We start from the raw sequence: 13,449 nt of genomic DNA, 5'->3' as shown, positions 1-13,449 counted from the left end.
GCCTCAGAATTTACTGGCTAGGTGGATTTCTGCTCTTTTACCACATACTTTGTTGGTTTATACTTTTTCTTGTTCTGGACCTCATTCTTTGGGTAATGATTTTATGGATCAAAGGCCTTATCATGTTTAGATAATTAGGTGCTCTTTTTTTCTTTTCTGAATGAGAATGTTTAGCTGAAATGCATTATGTGCACGTGTGATTTTGTAACTTAATGATCTAGTTGGACCAACTGTACTTTTTGGGTTTACAAAATATCCTTTGATATGATTCTGTATTGTATATTTCGATATCATAAGGTTAAACTGAGTGAACAAAATTCCATACTTTTCTACTATATAGAAGAACCAGTGGAAGACGACCAAAGTTAGAAATGTCATTTCACATAATAATATCTCTGCCACATAATAAACCTAGAAGTCTCTGGACACTCTCTCCGTTGCTTGAACAGAGCATTTGTATCACTTTTTCTCATTCAGAAAATTCTCACTTCTCTCCATCCTTGCAATTGGTTTCAAATTCAGGTATGCTCCTATTTTTACCTTTCGTCTTTTGCTTTTTCTTTTTTCTTTAAATGGTCTTTCCAAGTTCTCTTCAAATTTTCCATTTTTGTGGTTGCATTTCATGTCTGTTAAAGAAAAGCTTAAACTTCTAGTTAAAACAAATTTTAATTATAATTCTTGTTGCTTTATTATTCTTTTCAAATTATTTCATTGGAGAGATTGGAAATACCTTTCCTTTCATCAGCGCAGGAAGCTAAGGTACCTTGATTTAAGCTACAACAACTTGACTCGGGAGTTGTCAGTTGGTTTTAATAAGCTTAAGGAGTTTTCGGTATCTAAAAACAAGTGTACTGGAGGACTTGAATGTGTCTTCACACAACTTTTCAGAGCCAATTCCTGAGGAAATTGGATCAGTTATAAGTCTTCAAGCACTTTACTTGGGAAGCAACAATTTTTCAAGGGACATTCCAGAAGCTCTATTAAGTTTAAGCAACTTGGTGTTTCTTGATCTTAGTAGAAACAACTTTAGAGGAGAAATATAAGAAATTTTCGGGCGATTTACACATGGTAAGTTTCTTATGTTACATGGTAACTCTTATGCTGGAAGCATAATTACCTCTGGAATTCCCAACTTAGGGAAACAACTTTAGAGGAGAAATATAAGAAATTTTCGGGCGATTTACACATGTAAAGTTTCTTATGTTACATGGTAACTCTTATGCTGGAAGCATAATTACCTCTGGAATTCCCAACTTAGGGAACCTTTCTCGATTGGACGCATAGCAACTCTTATGCTGGAGGCATAATTACCCCTGGAATTCCCAACTTAGGGAACCTTTCTCGATTGGACTTGAGCGATAACCAATTCTCCGGTCCATTGCCAGTTGAACTTTCCAAGATGAAAGGCTTGAAGTTTCTGATTCTTGCATACAACCAGTTTAATGGAAGTATACCCTCAAAATACCGGGATATTCCGACACTTCAGGCCCTTCATCTTTCCACCAATAAGTTAACTGCCGCGAAACCAAGTTTAGGGAAGCTAACCTCACTTTTGTGGTTGATGCTTGCTAACAATTCACTGACCGGTGGCATCCCATCTGAGTTGGAAAATTGCAGCAACTTATTGTGGTTGAATCTTGCAAACAATCAACTTCCAGGGCCAATTTCGCCTCAGTTAGCAAGAATTGGCTCAAATCTTATGCCCACTTTCTTGTCGAACAGGGCAAAGGGTAAGGTCACTGCTGGCACGGGGGAATGCTTCGCTATGAAGAGGTGGATACTAGTTGATTATCCTCCATTTAGCTTTGTATGTCCTCTCCTTACCCGGAAGAATTGTTGAAGCCTATGGGATAAATTGCCCAAGGGGTATGATTTATTTCCAGTGTGTGAACTGTGTAGTAATCATTTTTCCCTACCTTTTTTTCGATTGAATATAGAAATCATATTATTTCACTTCGTATAACTTGAAGTTTACTGTCCTGAAGAGATCACCTTCCAAGCTTTGTGAAGGGAGTTTTTAGGCCTTCAATAACTTTTTGTTATCGTTTCCTCCAATTTATTCACCATTTCACAGACCTTATTTATTTCTTAGTCTTTGAGCTGATGCTTTTTCCTAATAACAAGATATTTGAGGATGCGAGATACGAAAGCAGGAAATCTGTAAAGTGTGTTGAGTTACCTCTAACTCGTCATGAGCTGTACAAGCAGATTGTTATAGATCCTCCATGTGGTGTATTGTTCTATGGTCTATCAAACATTGGGAAAACTATGCATGTAAAGGCTGTAGCAAATCATACCACCGCAGCCTTCATAAGGTTCCTCAGAATTTGTTCAAAAGTACTTGGACGAGGTATGCTTGAAGTCTTATTTTCAATTTAAAGTGTTTGTATCTCATAAAAAGAGATAAGTGAAAGAACATGTCTAAATCTGCATGTTTGCTTTTACCATCATAAAGTTAGTATGTCTTTTATAGTAAATGTTCTTACATGACAGTCCAATATGGAGGTATGCTTGGTGATGCATTTCTAAAATTTTACTGCTCTCTCTGACGAATAAGGACTGTAAAAAAGTTAAGCACTCACGGAGTAATGGTGGTATATAATCGATTTATGATGATACAACAATCTTCGAAGTATGTTTCAAAACGTCAAGAATTGCATGTTTCTTAAAACTTTATCCTATAGCTGGGCAGATAGGAAGTTCTTGAAGTTATGGCAAATAGTCTTTATTTAGTAATATAATTATTTGAATCTAAATATGGTCAAAGTCTTGATGACAACTAGCAGGTAAAGAAGCTTTCTAAAAACAACTTAATCTTACTTCCAAATGAAATGCCTAATAGTAACAAGTAATTTTTAAATCTCTTGTAGTATTTGTTATGAGAGAATTTTGTATTGTTTTTTGAATTCTAGCAAAGTTGCTGTAGAAATTCTTGCGAACGAGGCTTTGGTAACTGTTTCTTATTGATGAGTTATGGGTTTAATTTGATTAACAATACAATGATTACATTTTGGCATGTTCTTTGTATAGCGCTTGCCAATTTCTGAAGCAGTGCCAATATATGAACAACTTCTATCCACATTTTCCACATCGGTGAGCCCCCCATCCCAGTTTGATAACGATTGCCGAGACTGATCAGCTGGAAACACTTATAATCTTTGAAGTGAGAGTGATACTTCTAAAATTTTCAGAACATCTTACATGTCTTCAAATGATAATTTCTTTATTCCACATAAGTGTTCCGTTTCTTTTTCTGTAGCATAGAAGGCTGGATTTATCCATCCTTACGTAGTCATAGTCTTTCGAATTACTGGATGTATCCTGTCATCAATGTTTGTTAAACTTCAGTTCCCTGTGTGTTAGGATATCTTTACTGGAATATAATATCATAATGGTGTCTAATTCACTGTTTATCCACATTGTCTGCTTTTCATTTCTGTTTATTATTAAAAAGAATTGGTTTCCAATGTCAACTGTTGGTGAAATTTGGGAAGTTTTAAGTGCCATAAATAGGATTAACTTAGAACCATAAGAAGATATGTAAAATGTTTGATAGTTTCTCTTAATTTCCAGTGTTATTCTTGCAGTCTGCTTGGTCAATGACCATTTGATAAAGAAAACTACAGATTGGGGATACCTTAAGAACCACATGAAGATTAAGAACTATCTCAGTACACATCACATGCATTAGGAATCAGTTTTGGTAAGTTACACAAGAAACTAGGATGATGTTAGGGACGACCAAGGGCAAAATAGTCATTTTGCTCTACAAATTCGACCACATTATATGAAATTTAGAATCGAAATAACATTATGTGAAGGGTTATGTAAGTACACAATTGATCCTTTTAATATTTAATCAAGCAGGGGATTAACTATATAACACTGCGAATTAAAAATGTGAAGATACTCAACAATTATTTTTTGAAAAAAAAACAATCTAGTATCTATTGATAGTTATCCAGCCATATAGTTAAAATAAGGAAAAACTATCAGGCCTAGCAAGTATAAGCACTTAATTAGCATATTTAGTCTAAACTTTAATTAATTACAATCTATAATCTAGTGTAACTATATTACCCCCTCTCCCAATCTCACCGTGTATCACTTTATTTTATATCAATTGTATTTGATTTTTATGAATAACTTCATATGATTGTATTTTGTATATAATGAAATTAGATATATCAAATCATCTGATTTTTGTATTTTATATTCGTTAATACAAATACAATTGATACACGAACTACGAATTATAATTTTTAAAACTATAGCTATGACGACCTATTTTTGACTATAAGTACGTTATTATTATCACGAAGACAAAAATAGCTATTTGTGAATTAAAACAAGGGTGCTTGCACTTTTGCTCAAATCTCTAATTTTTATCTTTCATAGTAGTAAATAATTTTTTCATATCATAATATTTCAGAGAAAAATGTGCAATTTCTTTAAAAAAAGATGTTACAAGAATTGTGGTTGCCGGCCTATATATACGCAGTCCTAGATCCATTGGGCTTCAGGAGCGGGCCCAATACAAAGCAACCAATCAGAAGCTTTAATTTCAATCACAAACGTGCAAAGACAAAAGATTATTCTAGAACCGTCCACGTGTTCTCACCAAACCCTCACCCTCACCCTCCCCTCCTTATCTTCTCTTCTTCTTCTTCTACTCCTCTTCACTCCCCCTTTTTCCTCCCAACAATCCCCGATTCTCCTTCCTTCCTTTCTTCTAGGGTTAGTTAGGGTTCCCTTTAATTGATAAAAGCTTCAATTATGGCGTCTTCAACAGCTCAGATTCACGCTCTCGGAGCTACATATTTCGCAAATTCATCATCTTCTTCTACTAGAAAGCCCTCAAAGTCTGTATTTTTAGGACAAAATCTGAACAGTAGAACCCTAGCATTCGGATTGAGGAACAAACGGTACAGTTCAAGCAGGAGGAATGGTGGTACGCTGCGTGTGGTGGCGGAGAAGGTGGTGGGAATTGATTTGGGGACGACTAATTCAGCTGTGGCTGCTATGGAAGGAGGGAAGCCGACTATAGTAACGAACGCGGAGGGGCAACGGACGACTCCTTCAGTCGTGGCGTATACCAAGAGCGGGGATAGGCTTGTTGGACAAATTGCGAAACGTCAGGCCGTGGTGAATCCGGAGAATACCTTCTTTTCGGTGAAGAGGTTTATTGGGAGGAAGATGAATGAGGTGGATGAGGAGTCGAAGCAGGTGTCGTATAATGTTATCAGAGACGAGAACGGTAACGTTAAGCTTGATTGCCCTGCCATTGGCAAATCATTTGCTGCTGAAGAAATTTCAGCTCAGGTATATGTAATCTTGTATTATGCTTCGTAAACCTGTATTAACGCTTATGGTTTATCTACACTTGTATTTATAGGCTAGTGTCAATTGGATGCTTAGAAAATTGCAATTGCTCCTTGAGTTAGCATGGACATTTAGGGTGCTTTTGTATGGAGCAGGTAGAGAAGTTGATAAAGGATGATATTGCACGGTGTAGGATAAGGTATAAAGATAGTGTTTTTAACATAATTTGTATTAAACTCTGACGATAATATGTGTAGGACAAGGTATAAATATAGCGTTTTTAACATAATTTGGATCAAAGTCTGATGATAATGTGTAGGATAAGGTATGAAGATAGTGTTTTAACCTAATTTTTATTAGGATAAGGTATAAAGATAGTGTTTTAACATTATTTGTTTCAAAGTCTGACGATAATATCTAAGTACTGATTACCTTATCAAAAAGTAGTAATGCCTGAGTATTGATTGGAGTAACAGACATCGAATAGAAGTCTGGGGGTTGTAAAAGAACAGGAAAATATTCCTCCATACGCCAGAAGGAGGTGTACATTTTCCTAGACAATCTTTACCTCCATGCCAAAAAATATGGTACTGTATATGTCTTTGTGATTTGAGATCTTGAAGTTCATTAATTCTCATGGATTTTGCTGAAGTTAGTGTGAACAATATAATTTTACTGTTCAATGAAGCATTAATTATATTATGTCTTGCAAAGTTGATTAGACAAGGGTGTGTATAGAGGCTTGAGCATCTTGCCAGATACGTTTTTATTGGGTTTCTATTTTTTAATTCCATGCAAGTGAGCTGGCCATTGTTTGTGAGTGTTATTGATTCCACAATTGTGTTGACTTACTAATGGTTTTTTTCTCTTTTCTGGCTTAGGTCTTGAGGAAGTTGGTGGATGATGCATCCAAATTCTTGAATGACAAGGTTTCCAAGGCTGTTGTCACGGTTCCTGCATACTTCAATGATTCTCAGAGGACAGCAACTAAAGATGCAGGTCGCATTGCTGGTTTAGAGGTTCTTCGGATTATTAATGAACCCACTGCTGCCTCCTTGGCTTATGGTTTTGAAAAGAAAAATAATGAAACAATTTTGGTTTTTGATCTTGGAGGTGGTACTTTTGATGTATCAGGTAATGGCACTATGGTTCCCTCATGTGGTGTTAGCTCTGTTGTGTGTGAAACTGTTCCCTGCTTTCTGTGCTTGGCTTTGTCGTTGTGACTCGTTAGGTGATTTCCATATTTTGAGTTTCCAATAATCATGTTGTGCATGCAGCCATAATTTAAAAGAGAAGGGCTAGGTTTTAAACAAGTTTATAGCGATATTTATAGAAACTAAAATAAAAGGTTTGGGCGAGTAGTTGATAATTCTTTACTGTTCTATATCAAATAACCTTTTAAGCTTGAGCTGCATGTTGAAAGGTTCCTAAGAATGGGTTTATAGCTGATAACTCTAAACAGTTGTTTCTTTATATAATATGACCTCTGTGCTGGCTTTTGCTACCGTTAGCTTTCCTACCTATTGTAGGGAATGCTACTATAAAATGTCCTTATAACTTTGACTTTATCCATGTCTATGCTTGTGTCAATTGTAACTATTTTTTTACTTGCAGTTCTTGAGGTTGGTGACGGTGTCTTTGAGGTGTTGTCAACTTCTGGTGACACCCATCTTGGTGGTGATGATTTTGACAAGGTTTGTTTCTGCCCCCTCTAATGAAAATGTTTTTGTTGCTTGATTGAGCAATGTAACTCTAAACCACTAGTACCTGCTAGAAGTAATTTTGAAGTACTCTACTCATGCAGAGGATTGTTGATTGGCTTGCTACAAATTTCAAACGGGATGAAGGTATTGATCTTCTGAAGGACAAACAAGCTCTTCAACGTCTGACTGAGACTGCTGAGAAAGCTAAGATGGAACTGTCATCACTGACCCAGACTAACATCAGGTATCTATGATGCTTTTAAGCTTCATTTTGCTTCTTTTCCCTTTGGGGTTCTGTTATCTGTTGATTTTGAAATTATATTTTTTGTTGCAGTTTGCCATTCATTACAGCCACAGCTGATGGTCCTAAACACATTGAGACTACTATCACACGTGGTAAATTTGAAGAACTATGCTCTGATCTGCTTGACAGGTAACAGAAATATAACACATTTTATAGCTTATCAACTTTAATAAGTTGCCTAGAATTTTACAACATAAGAGAGTTTGATGTCAACTTTTTTGCACTTGTTCTGCAATTAGGCTTAAAACTCCTGTTCAGAATTCCTTGAGAGATGCCAAGCTCTCCTTCAGCGATATTGACGAGGTGATTCTTGTTGGTGGTTCTACACGTATTCCAGCTGTTCAGGAACTTGTTAAGAAATTGACTGGAAAGGACCCCAATGTTACAGTTAATCCCGATGAAGTTGTTGCCCTTGGTGCTGCAGTGCAGGTGAGACCTTTGTTTGTTTCTGGTTCTTGTATGCTGGTCTTGATTAGTATTTTGGTGCGCATCTCATTTTTTTTCATTATTCTAGGCTGGAGTGTTGGCCGGAGATGTCAGCGATATTGTGCTTTTAGATGTCACACCGTTGTCCATTGGTTTGGAAACACTTGGTGGTGTGATGACAAAGATCATTCCAAGAAATACAACATTGCCTACCTCCAAATCAGAAGTGTTCTCTACCGCTGCTGATGGTCAGACAAGTGTAGAAATTAATGTTCTCCAAGGGGAGCGAGAATTTGTTAGGGACAACAAATCTTTAGGAAGCTTCCGGCTTGATGGAATTCCTCCTGCCCCGAGAGGGGTTCCTCAAATTGAAGTGAAATTTGACATTGATGCCAATGGCATTCTTTCCGTCACTGCTGTTGACAAGGGTACTGGGAAGAAGCAAGATATCACCATTACGGGTGCCAGCACATTGCCTGGTGATGAGGTATGTTTTGACTTCCAGTTGTACTAGGACCTGGTCTCTAGCTAGAGGTAGCTATGCGAAGAGCTGTCTAGTGTTTGTCAGTTGCTGAAATTTGCCCTTTTTTTATTCTTCTTTTATTACTTTTAGCTGTATATGAAGCAACATGTTGCGTTTCATTTCTTGCTAATTCCCCTTTTTGCTCATAAATGATGGATTTTTGGTTGCATGGTAAACAGGTCGAGAGAATGGTTAAAGAAGCTGAAAGATTTGCTCAGGAAGACAAGGAGAAGAGAGATGCGATTGACACAAAGAACCAGGCCGATTCTGTTGTCTACCAGACGGAGAAGCAGTTGAAGGAGCTTGGAGAGAAAGTACCTGGGCCAGTGAAAGAAAAGGTTGAGGCTAAACTTGGAGAGCTTAAAGAAGCAATCTCAGGGGGCTCAACTCAGGCCATGAAGGATGCTATGGCTGCCCTTAACCAAGAAGTAATGCAGCTTGGTCAGTCACTCTACAACCAGCCTGGCACTGCACCAGGTGCTGGACCAACACCTGGCGGTTCTGATGGACCTTCAGATTCATCATCCGGGAAGAAGGGACCTGATGGAGACGATGTAATTGATGCTGATTTCACCGACAGCAAATGAGCATTGAAGAGCAATTTTGAGGCTATATTTAATTTTCTGCTTTTATACTCTTCCTTAGGTTGTGTATAAGGGATTTAACTATTTTGCACAATTGATTTTGCGGTGCAACTTCCGGTGGAATGGGGTTTGCAAAAAAGAGACTCATACGGGGAACTAGAAGCTAGAAATGTTGAGCTATGTGGGTGCTCTTGATTGAAAATTGAACAGTGTCTACCCATGAATATTTTTAGAAACGTTAAGAGTTTAAAGCCAGAAGTTTAGAGAAACTGTTCTTGCTGGTTCCCTCACCCCTACTGTCCCAGTCGCCATTAATCTATAATTAGGGGGACCTTGTTGTCCTCTTCTATAGCTCCTTGTGATTTTTGATTACTTGCTTTGTTGAACTTGCTGTTATTGGAAATGAGTTTGAATTTAATTCTTAGTTCTGATGTTGAAATAGTGTGATTTCTCTTTTCAAGTTCATATCTGGGCCTGCGCCTAACATTAATGGACAAATCCTAACAGAAGTATTCTTGCCGCATATGGAGAATAGCAACTTTAATGTTCCCATTGCTCTGAGGAAACTGCAGAAGTATATCAAGCTTAAGCCTAAACTATTCTTCTATTTCAAACAAGAAAAATGACAAGCTGTTCAATGAAAGTACGAATTAATTGTCCTGAGGAACCGGTCAGAATTTCAGTAGTAGCAGCATACTTGTATTTATTACACTAATAAGTCCAAGGTAAAATGCAAAAGGCTAATGTACATCCCTCTTATATTATACAATACTTATTTACTGTACAATGTGTATGCCTGGGGGGTGGCGGTTGAAGAATTGCAGAGCACATAAGTCTTTTAAGTATCCCCTGAACCAGCCATATTAGAGAAGCGAGGGCTTAGTGGAATGGGACTGGGAGAAAGACTACTGGTTCTTCTTTCCACAGAATAAGCTCCTGGAGAAGGACAACCGTTTCCAATCTCCATGGAGAAACTGCTCGGCGATGTACTTCCATTTCTCCTTTCCCCACAATGGCCATAGTCATCATAATGCATACATTTTGTACAAAAGTTACTGCCGCGGTTGTGCCTCGAGGATGATTGATAGTAATATTGATTATGATCCACCTGATACCTTAGCCCCTCGCTTCGACCAACAGACCTAACAGAAAACAGCCTGTCTGGTCCTTTGACTGGATCACCAGGACCATGAGGAGGTTTGGTTAACTGGTAACCACTGTAGTTTGGCTGCCTGTAGTTGTAATAGTGATGTTGCTGCTGGTGCATTGATTGATGGTTATGATGTAGCCCATGTTGCTGCTGGTTACTGACATTGTAAAAGCTAGGGGAACTCTGAACTTTGTGCAGTTGACTTCTATTTGTAAAAAGACTTTGTAGCAAAGACTCATGGATAACACCCTCATTGCAACTGTCAGGAGATCTTGGTGAAGAACAAGCAGAGGAAAAGCCAAAAGAGGCATGGCTTACGCTTAGAGGTGGGTGTATCCTAAGCCCTGCTTCCCTCGCGCGGATTATACCATTAATGGCATCGATGTATCGTTCTAGAGGCTCTGCTGGCATCGTCTGGTGGTCCACTACGATAGGCATTGAAGGGAAGAGGAAGGCACGAAGCCTCGGGATCCCTGAACTCTCACAACGATCATATTCATCTAACATGTGGCGCAGATCCTCGTCTGTTTTTACAGAGACCAAGGCGTCAAGGTCCTCGTGTACTAGTTGATATTTCAGAACCATGTCACCCTCTATTTGGGGAGTTAGCTTCTTCATCAGTTCTGTAATATGACATAGAAGTTGTGTTATTTACTCGAAAACTCGGATTCTACTTCAGAAATCTGAAGAACACAGCAATTCAATAATTAAATAGGATGAAATGAAGCACAAGCCTTGGTGATCAAAATGATGTTTTGAGCCTTAACAATTATTAATGACTCCTAGAGCTATAGACATTTATAGCCTGTTTGGCCGACTTTATTTTTTCACCAAAACTGCTTATTTTTAAAAAATTAAAGTATTTGACCAAGCTTTTGAAAGAAAATAAGGGCTTATGAGGAGTAACTATTTTTCACAAGCTAAAAAAAAATAGTTCTTTTGGGAAAAATACACTTGCAAACACTTTTAAAAACTTGGTCAAACACTAATTGCCGTTCAAAAGCGCTTCTTTAAAATTATTGGCCGAACTCAAACTGCTTTCTACTAAAAATACTTTTTTGAAAATCACTTTTTGAGAAAAGCACTTCTCAAAATAAATGAATTTTATAAACTTGGCCAAACAGAAAAAAATCACTTTTTGAAAAAAGCATTTCTCAAAATAAATTAATTTTATACGTTTTGCCAAACAGATTATTATTCTTATTCTGAGCCTATGTAAATATGAATATTGGGACTGTTTCATTCTTGCCAATAATATCCGTCTGTTCCTAGAATGTCATTCTTTAGAACTAACCAAGGCAATATAACACATGAATATGATCAAAAGAATGTTGGCAATTGAATTTGAATATTTTAGAAAAATAGGTGAAAAACTGTCTATAAATCAAAATACAATAAAACACAACATGCCAACCAATTCAGTATTCAATTTCCCACAATGTAACACATTCAAATAAATAGTGCTAAGGGATAGCATAATGCATAAAGCTCTCGCTATACAGAAGTCCTCCAGAATAACAAATAAAATATTTACCCGAAAGTTTAATGTCGCGAGGAACGGAGATAACACGTGTCTCGCCGCCGACATATTTGAGGTGTCCATCTGCAGGCTGAGGAAGAATTTTTCCTCCATGGCTACACAGAAATTTAATCCTACTCTTAGGGGAGGTTGGGCTGGACACTAGTGGTGAACCACCTAAAACAGGTTCCTCCACCATGGCAACACCTTCTATTGACATTTTCAAACCAAATGCCAAAACAACAACAACAAAAAGTGAAACAAAAAAAGGTAATAACAATTTTGTATACACAAAGGGAAGAGTTAGAAATAGAATAATAACAAGAATATTATTATTGCTATTACGTTTCAAGAATTGAGATGACAAAGAGAAGAACATTCACGTATTTGCTTATTTATAATAAACATAGATAATTGTCTGGTTGCAGTAAAAAAAGGGGACTTTTTCTGGTATATAGGGATAAACAAGGCTATTAATTTATTTACTTTTGATGGTATTTCTTATTATACTGAGGATTCATTCATTTTGATTCTATTTTTGAGGGGGATAAAAATGGATTTAAAAGTTTCCTTGTATACAGGAAATTAAAGGTTGATAATATGATTGAGTTGCCTACATTCATTGAGTTTCTTTATAAACATATGTCAAGAGAATTTTATGGCACTTATTATGGGAAAAACAGTTATGGTGATAAGATACTTTATATTACACGGAAGATTTATTGGATAAAATGTACACAAAAATGGTCGATCCAAAATGTGCATGTACATATCCTATTACGTGTTTGCATTAAAATTAGTTGAAAAAAAGAAGAAAATTAATAATGTAATTTAATGAGGCAAGATCACAGGTTAATTATTCATAGACAAATTTCAATTTAGTTCAATGTGTAGCTCCTCGATTATCATTTCTCACTTCATTTTCTCATGCCACCTTTCCTTCTTGTTCTGTAAATCTTTCATGATAGTTAAATTTACTCTAGTTATCATATTTTGGGAACACATTGTCTAAATATATCGTTAGTCGTATTTTGAGATTAAATTTATCCTTGATATCATATTTTAGCGTCAAATTTAACCTCTTAGTTAAGATACTTTTCACACGTACATTTCCTTTAATAGAATGACAATGAGGGTAAATTTTATCAAAAAGTATGACGAATGATATATTTAGTTAATTTTTTAAAATAGAGGGTAAATTTGACCCTTTTATCACACTTATAAAACAGTTGAACACCATATGTAATATTTGGTGACAAAATTTTAAACAATTTAACAAGATAGAGAAAATGAAATTAACAAACTTATCAGTCTAACTGAATTTATAAACGATTAAGCAATTCGGTAAGACTTGTAAACAATTTAACACAATAAGAAAATGCGAAGATTATATTGAATCAAAATTGTGTCTGTGTTATGCGTATAATTTATGAACAAGGCAACAACAATAAACTCAGTGTAATCCCATAAAATGAGATCTGGGAAGGGTAAGATGTACGCAGTCCATACCGCTACCTTCGAAGAAGTAGAGAGACAAAATATGCAAATGTAATAACATTTATAAGCAATTTAATTACATGCTATAAAGAATGAAGATTATATCAAATACTTCGCATTATATAACGTGTAACAACATAATTTTAAGGTAACGCTCACCACAAAATCTTCTTACAATGGGAATAAAATCTTAAACTGTGACATTAAATTGGTAGGGGTAAAATTTAAATACACTGAAGTTTATTATGATTGGCATTGTTCCATACAATTTTCTCCATTTCATTTTATTTAGTCCTTATTAAAAAGAATATATAGATGTTTTATTTTACTTTCTCGCATGTGTTTTATTTAGTCCTTATAAGAAGTTGTATAGGCTTGTCAATGCCAGGGAGCGGAGGGCTCGTGATCTTGATCAAGTGAA

The 13,449-nt window shown here is 36.3% G+C and overlaps 2 protein-coding genes across 2 annotated transcripts; one reads left to right on the top strand and one right to left on the bottom strand.

The window, feature by feature from the left end:
- The first annotated feature begins 4,526 nt into the window (after positions 1 to 4,526).
- LOC107839862 (stromal 70 kDa heat shock-related protein, chloroplastic) lies at positions 4,527 to 9,286 on the top strand. Its single transcript, XM_016683504.2, has 8 exons — positions 4,527 to 5,322; positions 6,204 to 6,456; positions 6,937 to 7,016; positions 7,127 to 7,269; positions 7,360 to 7,458; positions 7,569 to 7,758; positions 7,844 to 8,242; positions 8,458 to 9,286. The coding sequence occupies exons 1-8, from the start codon at positions 4,777 to 4,779 to the stop codon at positions 8,863 to 8,865; spliced, it is 2,118 nt and encodes a 705-aa protein (XP_016538990.1). The 5' UTR covers positions 4,527 to 4,776; the 3' UTR covers positions 8,866 to 9,286.
- Positions 9,287 to 9,506: 220 nt separating this feature from the next.
- On the bottom strand, positions 9,507 to 12,076 carry LOC107839863. The gene is made up of 2 exons (XM_016683505.2): positions 11,547 to 12,076; positions 9,507 to 10,635 (listed from the first exon to the last, which is right to left on the bottom strand). Exons 1-2 carry the CDS (start codon positions 11,908 to 11,910, stop codon positions 9,701 to 9,703), a joined length of 1,299 nt encoding a protein of 432 aa, XP_016538991.1. The 5' UTR covers positions 11,911 to 12,076; the 3' UTR covers positions 9,507 to 9,700.
- Positions 12,077 to 13,449: the final 1,373 nt, after the last annotated feature.

Source organism: Capsicum annuum, chromosome 8 (genome assembly GCF_002878395.1).
Source record: "Capsicum annuum cultivar UCD-10X-F1 chromosome 8, UCD10Xv1.1, whole genome shotgun sequence".
In the NCBI taxonomy this organism is placed as follows: Eukaryota; Viridiplantae; Streptophyta; class Magnoliopsida; order Solanales; family Solanaceae; genus Capsicum; species Capsicum annuum.
This window is presented reverse-complemented; position numbering and strand designations above follow the sequence as displayed.